Source organism: Cupressus sempervirens, chromosome 6, assembly GCF_028749045.1.
Source record: "Cupressus sempervirens isolate cs-2001-9-10 chromosome 6, ASM2874904v1, whole genome shotgun sequence".
Lineage (NCBI taxonomy): Eukaryota > Viridiplantae > Streptophyta > Pinopsida > Cupressales > Cupressaceae > Cupressus > Cupressus sempervirens.
In genome coordinates this window covers 602,496,331-602,504,970 of record NC_143123.1, presented here as the reverse complement: position 1 = coordinate 602,504,970, position 8,640 = coordinate 602,496,331, and the positions used below count along the sequence as shown (strand labels likewise).

At 35.5% G+C, this 8,640-nt stretch overlaps 1 protein-coding gene across 1 annotated transcript; it reads right to left on the bottom strand.

The window, feature by feature from the left end:
- Positions 1–3,780: 3,780 nt before the first annotated feature.
- LOC149553684 (two-component response regulator ORR3-like) lies at positions 3,781–6,149 on the bottom strand. Its single transcript, XM_089789063.1, has 5 exons — positions 5,342–6,149; positions 5,110–5,189; positions 4,711–4,788; positions 4,187–4,257; positions 3,781–4,074 (listed from the first exon to the last, which is right to left on the bottom strand). Exons 1-5 carry the CDS (start codon positions 5,526–5,528, stop codon positions 3,966–3,968), a joined length of 525 nt encoding a protein of 174 aa, XP_089645189.1. The 5' UTR covers positions 5,529–6,149; the 3' UTR covers positions 3,781–3,965.
- Between the last annotated feature and the right edge of the window lie 2,491 nt (positions 6,150–8,640).

Below are 8,640 nucleotides of genomic sequence, written 5' to 3'. Positions count from 1 at the left end.
AACAATCCTTCCTTATAGTGTTGCCCTAGCTTGACTAGTACCAATGGAAATGAGTTCAACATGGTGAAGTGTTTCACTTTTTTGGCATACCTTTTCCTTCCAAGCCTCCTTTGTGGAGCTTTAGAATGCTATCCTTGCCAGGATAGAGAAGAAGTCAGAATACTGGATTACCAAACCTCTTTCATTAGCTAGTCAATTCCAAATTTGCTCCAAAGTGTTGGAAGCCACTAATGTTTATTATTCCTCCTATTGGGTGCCTTTGAAGGCCTCCTACCTCAAGATTGAGCACTTGTGGCATGATTTCAGTTGGGCTACAAAAGCCTCTCATCATGGCTTTCATGGAGTGGCTTGGGACTTCTATTGCTTTCCTAGGGAGTCAAGTGGCCTATTCTCGTTGTCTACCCAAAAGAAGGGTGTTGCCCTTTGTGCCAAGTGGGTCATTCGAGCCCTCACTAGCAATAAGGCCTAGAAAAATCTCTTGTGGAATTGTATTTCTTTAGCCTTCCCAATCAATCAACCTTCCTAGAAGGGGATTGGATTTCAAACCCTTATGGTCACTCCTAAGCCAATGTGAATCCAAGGCACCTTTGTTGCTAAGAGCATTTGGAAGGCTTGGGAAGCCATTAAGCTTTGGCTTTGCTGGGTCGAGGATGGGTTCAAAGATGGTTTCTCTATCAACCAACATAACTTATGGTAGTCTCCCTTGTTTACTATTCATGGAATCCTTTTGCCCAAAGTCCATGGAGCCAGTTCATTGTATTTTTACAAATGTGGCATCAAAACTCCCAAAGATTTATTTTCTAGAGTCACCATGAGCCTCTACTCTTGGGAAGATATGTAGATGTAGTTCCTCGTAGCCCATCCAGATTGACAAACATTTGATCTTCTAGTTTATGTGGTGCCCCCACTTATGTTGCACAAGCTTAGTATTCAGTTAGTTAAGACTTGGTGGAAGGACTGGAATGGTACCCTACCACTCCCATGACTAGCTACAAGCCTAAGATGGGTTACCAGTCATTGGTCCCCCATTTTCCTATGGTGGATGTGCTCAACCAATGTTGGCATTTGCATTCTTCTCAACAAACTTGGAGATTTAGATTCACCACTATTTGGAAAGTTATCACTAAGCTTATGATTGTGCACTTTGCTTGGTGCATCATCTTTCAAGGGTTGCCTTGAGGCCCTTCACTTAAGCATTTGGGTGTCCCAGGCCCCTGGTATCCTTTTTGTGGGCAACCAAAAACTTTTATGCATATTTTCTAGTTTTGTAGACATACCTAGCAGTATTGGCACTGAATTCATGATTTCTTGAAACCTTTCTGCCCATAAGTCTTTTCTAGGCATATCATTTTGCTAAGGGATTCACCTAGGCTCCCCTTTAAATAATCTCAGATTTAGCATGCTTTGAGATTGGATTTTTTTCACTCTTTGGAAGGATAGAAACGATGTCTTATTTTCTAACAACTTTCTAGATGTGAGTGTTTCTCTATACACTAAAGCTTGTATATGTAACAATGTAATGATGTAGATTTGACGTAGTGCAAGGTAGAAGAATCCCCAAAGGAGATGTCCTAGCCCCCAACTATGTAACCACATAGTAGAAACACAACAACAAGAAGTGAAAATGCAAGATTTGATACCAATTTACAATAATTTGTTCATAAAACATAAATAATTACATGCAATATGCCTGACTGTAAGGCCTTTTGGGTTAGGGCCAAATACAAACAACAAATTATATAATCAATTTTGCAAGATCAAACAAGATCCAACTTATAAGACCAATCTCAACTAGTCTAGATACACAACTAGATAAGAACACCAAGAAGAATCCACACTTGTACCCTCAAGTCCACTAAGAGATTCTCTAGTTCCTAAGTTGCAGCTCTAGCTCTTCAAATTCACATCTATCCTTCATTTCATCCCAATTCCATGACTAAAAGACTCCACAAGAGCCCTACTTATACCAATCTAAGCCACAAGTTGGCCTAGCAATTACAAATTAAATAAAACTTAACATTAAATGCATGACGTGCCACAAATCGGCTTGCAACAACAATTAAATGTATAGAAATCGACATCTGAGCAAAATCACGATATCTCCTAGCTTTGATTGAATTAGAACTCATGCTTCGAACCAAAGGTAGAACTTTAGATCTTCTACAACCCCTTAAATGTGGAAAGGCTGATTCCTTAAGGATAAGTGCTCATCCATCCCAAAAGTCAAGCACAAAAAATTGTCAAGAAAAACTGCCAAAAATCAATACTCTAGGAGAATCACCATATCTCCCAACTAATGAGGAATTAAAACTTGCGCCTTTGATGCAAGGAAGTACTCTAGGCCCTCTTCAATCCTTGAAGTGTGCATCCTCTCATTCGTTGCACAAAATTATTTACACGGCCTGCAACAGGAACCCAGAAACCAAAAAACACAATTCCAGCAGCAAGGTACAAACAACTCAAACTTCAACTCAATCCATTTAATCTCTATGCAATCATGAAGAAAGGTTCCCCAATGTGTTTCCAACACATCCCTAACCATGAAAAGCATAGCTCCACCAAAATCCAAGCTTGATGCTCCTGCATCAAGATTCAAGTGCAGACTGACAAAGTGGTTCTAGAGGTGGCTCACCTTCACGAGCTTTTGGCTCATTGGGGGAATGTGCCATGTACAATGGCCAAGGTGTCATCTGATATGGCTTGGGAGACCATATGTCACATCGTGGCCACCGATAGGGCTACAACTCTTCTGCTAGTTGCTATCACACTCTTAGGTCACAACCTCCCAGTCGTTCACCCAATGGTGGTTTTGAAGGCTGTTGACGCTTAGTCTCTCTTCCCCTGAGGTGTGGTTCTGGCTAGTCCCCAGTTACATCTCCTATTGCTCCTACTAATTCTTGGCCATCGTCCATCAGGGATCCCAAGTGGTCTTTCTTGTGGCCGAACTTGGCTATTTCTTCTCATAGGGTGAAGGAAGACAAAGAAAAAGATAAAACTAATGTTGTTGTTGATGAGTGGGTTCCTCATGAGGCACACACGAACGTCTCTGATATTTGTTTTCCTGATGATTGTGATCCTCCTCCCTCAGCTAGCAATGCTCTTGTAGCTTGAGGGCTTCTTCTTTTTTGGATGAGTAGTTAAGTTTTCGGCCTTTGGACATTTGAACTCTCGCAGGGTGATACTTGTATCCTCCAACCCATTTTTTTGTGAATATGTAACTTAATATTTTATTAATAGAAAGGGACTATTCATTAAAAAAAAAATTAAAAAATGCAAGAACATGCAATTGCTTAAAATAATAAGCAATAGTGTGGGAACATGGTGTAAGGTAGAGGAGATATGTTGGAAAATCTTGTTGAGCCATAAAGGAGTTGCAAGTATTAGGATTCAAAGTGATGTCAATTGTGGGTTTCAAGCATTTCATGCAAAAAAAATTAAAAAAATGTTTCCCTCTCTAACCAGTAGAAGTAATAGAGTGATAATTGCATTTGAACACTCTTGTACATATTTTTAAAAAATAAATATTAAGAAAGTGGTACCCTAAATCACACTTCACTAACCCACAGATTTTATTTTTTTAAATCATGTCAAATTTATAATTATTAAACTAAAAACACAATAAATAAATTAACACAAAATACATGGAAATCCCTGAGAAAATCAAGTATACTTGATTAACACCTTGACTTTTTCCGATCTAACTCTCCTTGACCTTTTCTGATCTAACTCTGAGATCTATGTTTCCTTCCCCATCTTAAAACATGAAAAAATAATGCAAACTGAACTCAAAAATTTCTTCCCAAGTTAAGTTTCAAAGCAAAGATTAAGATTACAGAACCTTTAATGAAGCTGCCCTGCAAATCTAATCAGGGTTTAACCTATTGAACGAGATACAAAATTGTCGAAACCAACTTATATATACTCAGATAAGTTCATATTTTTTTGTATAATAAGTTATAATTTCTTCATGACAAAACTGGCAGACAACACCTCTCCTTAAAGTTTTTCAATCGTTTTACATCTGACATCTGCACGGGCTTCAATATGAAGCCTTCTGCCCCTTCATCCATGCATCTGTTTCATTACACAATTATTTTAGTTAGAACAAATAATCAATTAAATAAAAAAATAACCCAACAAGCAATATTACAGAGATATTAACATGTTACTGTCTTTAAACAATCACCTGCTCATCCGGGAAGGTACATTTTCAGATGACATTATGACCACAGGAATCTCCTTCAGCTTTGATGATTCCTGCCATCCAAAACAAAATCAACCTCGTCGCAATTTGAAGGAAATAATAAATCATTTTATTGTATTTCAATTTATGTTTTTTGACTTAAAGATTGTTCCTTGAATCTTGTATATTTTTAAATCTACAGTTGAGATCATATTTTTCTCCTAGTTCCTATCTTATATTAAAAGATGAATTAATGACCATTTTTTATTCTAAAAGATGAATTAATGACTGATCTGAAATATTGATGTTGAAATATACACAATTAAATCTTAATACATCGGCCTGTTTCTAGAAGTGTATATTTAATATCACCCTCTTTTTATGATAGATTGACTACTTGAATCATATTATTAGATTAGTATATATGATCTGACATATATATATACACACACACAACTGATCCTACAAACAATCTGTTAAGCAGTTCGAAAACTCATCGCAAATATTCTTTGAACCAGAAAAGTTACCTTAATTCTCTTGAGCAATTCATAGCCTGTCATTCCAGGCATACAGTAATCTGTGATTATCATATTCACCTTCAATTCCTGCATTAAATTCAGACGGAACACAAGAATTTCTGACAATTTTAGTACTTCAATATTAGCGGTTTTTCACTATGCAGAAATATAATGACAAATTTGCTATTGTGCATGATTGAATTTATTTCTTCCACATTTTAAATTAAATAACATGATCTATTACAACAGGGGAATAAGGCGACAGAACAGAATAGATAATAAATCATGTAGATTGATTCAAAACATAAAGAAAATAAACCCAAAACATTGAAGAAATAAACTGATGAAGATCACACATCTACAATGGAAAAACGGCTGTAAAGATTTATCCATCAAATTAATGCCTACATTGTTGTTATTTGCAGTGCCATGATCATCATTTAACCCCAGCAGCTCCAAAGCTCTTCTCCCACTATCAACGGTAGTCACTGCAGTTAACATGGAGCTTGGTGATCAAGAGAATTTCACAAGAACAAAAAAATGATGATCCAAATCAAAAAGGAAAAATCCCAATCTCACATGTTCGAAAACAGAAAAAATCAAAAATCAAAATAAAAATCAAATTCAATGGATCCCAAACCTTTGTAAGAAGACTTCCTTAGGAGCCTCTCAATAACTTTTCGATCTATCATACTGTCATCAACAGCCAAGACATGAGGCTGCGATGTGCTCGGCCCCTCTTTGAATTCGTCACAATGTGAACTCATTGTGACATGCTCTGTTGTTATGATGAACTGACGATCCCCTGAAGCTTCTTTCAATCCCATCGCAATGGAATGCCCAAATTATAACAAACCCAAATTCAGAGTATCACTGATACCAACAAATTCTGCCTGAGAACACTCAAATCTCCCAATCAAAACTCGTACATGTCAATGATTGGAATGGCATGGAAGATTTTAGCCAATCTGGGTGCGATCATAGAAATTATATCATGGTGGAGTAAGCGTCAGAAGAATTCGGCTGCTATGACTAGTGGGCCTGGACAAAATTTCGGGATTTCTTGCACAGATTTCTCGGAATGTAAACTAAGAAAGAAAGAAAAAGCTTCCTGATGCCTTGAGATTGCTTTGTGAGAAACGGGAAGAAAAATAAAATAATGGAGAATTAAATCCAAAATTAAACCAAATCCGAGCAGGATTGTGCGGAGGTGCAGGTAATGTGTATTCGATTGATTTATACTTGAAGTTTTGAGTTTCCTTGTCCAAGGATCTTAAATCTTTCATGATTCCTCCTCGATCTCTGTACAATCAAATCTACTCAGCTAAAAAAACCCCTCCGGTCAAACTTGGCAACCCAACAGTCACAAAATCTGACAGCCATCTTCCAGGACACAAAGCAATGCAAGATCAATTGACCAAGAAACAATAAATGGTTTAAATTATGAACTCGATATTTCTAGAGGGCGTATTGATTTTGATGGATAAGGAGTGTAATCTGGAATAGATTTCCCAACAATTTGGTTAGGGTTTTTTTTTTGTTGGGTCAAATCTATACGTTGAAAGAGCAATATTTTGCATTGGGTAGACAAGTGTTACATTTTGATGGATAAGCTGCCTGATTTAGAATAAAATCTTTTGAGAATTTGATTCAGTCAATTTTTTTTAATTAACATTAGGAAGGGTGTGTTGTAGCATGAGATTTTGATGTCAATGCTTATGATCTAGAATAGATTTCTTCAAACTTTGGTTAGGTTGTTTTTGCAATCAAACTTATTGGTCTTTATATTTTGAGAGTATTAGATGGAGTGCAAGATTTTGATTTATAAGGAGCGTGATTTAAAACATATTTTTTAAGAATTTGATTAAATTACTTATTTTGAGAGTGTATTACATAATGTTAGATGAAGTTTGAGATTTTGATTGATAAGGAGTGTGATCAAGAATAGAAAATTTTAGAATTATTAGGTATTTTTTCAATCAAAGTTTTTGATCTATATATTTTGAGAGGTCGTGCTGTATTTGTTTTTTATATTAAAAAGAAGCTAAACAAGGGGGTTAAGGATGTAGAGGTATCTACACTCTGATTTTTTCACACAATAAACTCCTCCAATTAGTTACACAATCAGTTTTGTAGTCTCATGTTCCAACTCTTTAATAGGTCTGAATAGGCCCTCCAACCACAAGTTCCACTCTCTGAGTTTCTCCCAACCTTCCTAGTGACCTCAACACACCTATTACAATCAAACTAAAGGATACCAAATCACCTTGCTCAGTTTAACAATTTGTTTCAGAATCACCCTTTCTTGGCCTTAAACCAAGTTGCTCTTTTAACTAGGTATTTGGCATGTTACTCTATGATCTCCCAAAACACTAAACAAACAAAGTAAGGTTTCAGATACCATTTTAAAAGATACACAACATACTCCAATCTTAGACTATGGTACTTTCGACCATCTTACATAACTAAAACATTGTTATTGTCCAATTAGGCCTAATTAGTCCTCCATTACAAAGCAACAACTAGATCATCTTAACTTCCAACCCTCACAACCATATATAATCTTGTATTAGGGATCAAATGAAAGGATTTTCAAGGTTTTAACTCTGGCCACTCATCTAACCATAGAAACACAAAACCGTCACTTTATGACCAAAAACTAAGGCCTCTTCAAACTCGACCCAACCAGTGACCATTTCACCATGTATTCAATGTATTGTAACAAATTATGATAGGAAAATTTTCCCTTTTTCAAAGGAATTCCTCAATCCAATACTTATACCTCGATTTCAAGAAAACTTCTTCAATTTGTCATAACAAAAATAGTGATCAATTGAGGTTCCATCTCCACTCCTGCATATTTATTAGTAGGAAATAATAATATACACATTAATTACTCATTCGTCAAGTAACGGTATGCACATAAAGAAGAATGAGTCTATTTCACCATACTAACTTCAAATTGAACACAAATTGGCAAATTCCTGGCAGTTACATAATCATAAATTTGTGCAATTGAACAAACTTCTTGAAAAGACTTCAAAATTATCTAAGCATCATGTAAATCCATACAAAAACATGATCATTCATAATCTAATGCACCAATATTAAATTAGAGATATATAGTAATGAAAACTCAGGCAAAATTGTTGCAAATTGTGGATCTTATTATCATAAATTCACATTCTTACAAGCTCGGACTGCTTTCCTTCTATGTGTCCCCTATGATCGATGATCTTTCACATAAATACACCATTTTCTACCTCCAAATTGACCAAAACATTATTTTGAACCATAATTAACCAATATCAAGCAAAGTTGTCATAAACTTTGAAAAGTTACTTGACAACTCTTGTTGCATTTTTGCAACTTTCAACAATTTTGCACTTATAACCTTCCTATCACCTTAACTTATTACATTTTGATGTTTTGTCACATCAAATAACACTAAATATCATATAAAATTACATGGTTGACCAATTTTCCCATGTTTGCATTATTAGCCCTACCTGGACAACTTTTTGCACTTATTACATTAGCTAGCCTAATTCTTGGTCTTCTTACATGTTTATGGTCACATATGACCCTTATTATTTCTAGTTGAACTTCATGGGCCTATTAGGACCCTTTGGTGCTCTTGCACGTGTTGACCCTTACACAGCTACATGAATGTGTGTATACAATAATCAAATCACTACAAGTGTTGACAATAACAAGAAATATCCCAAAATGACACTCAAACAACAACAAATGAGTCTAATCTAGAATAGATAGTGTATTGGTTAAATAAAGTACACATTTAAGATTTCTCAATGGATGAAGAGTGTGATTTAGAGTATATTTTCTAAGAATTTGATTAATTCATGTATAAAGTAAAAATTAATTAGTCTATATCAAATTAGTTCTAGACTATATTTGTAATTTGAATAGTTTAATTAG

Excerpts from the sequence above, each read along its gene's own strand:
- LOC149553684 (XM_089789063.1), bottom strand. The coding sequence starts at position 5,528 with ATGGGATTGAAAGAAGCTTCAGGGGATCGTCAGTTCATCATAACAACA. Across the intron at positions 4,789-5,109 it reads GCACTGCAAATAACAACAAT|GAATTGAAGGTGAATATGAT; the intron begins GTAGGCATTAAT and ends AATTTAATGCAG. Across the intron at positions 4,258-4,710 it reads AATTGCTCAAGAGAATTAAG|GAATCATCAAAGCTGAAGGA; the intron begins GTAACTTTTCTG and ends TTTGGATGGCAG.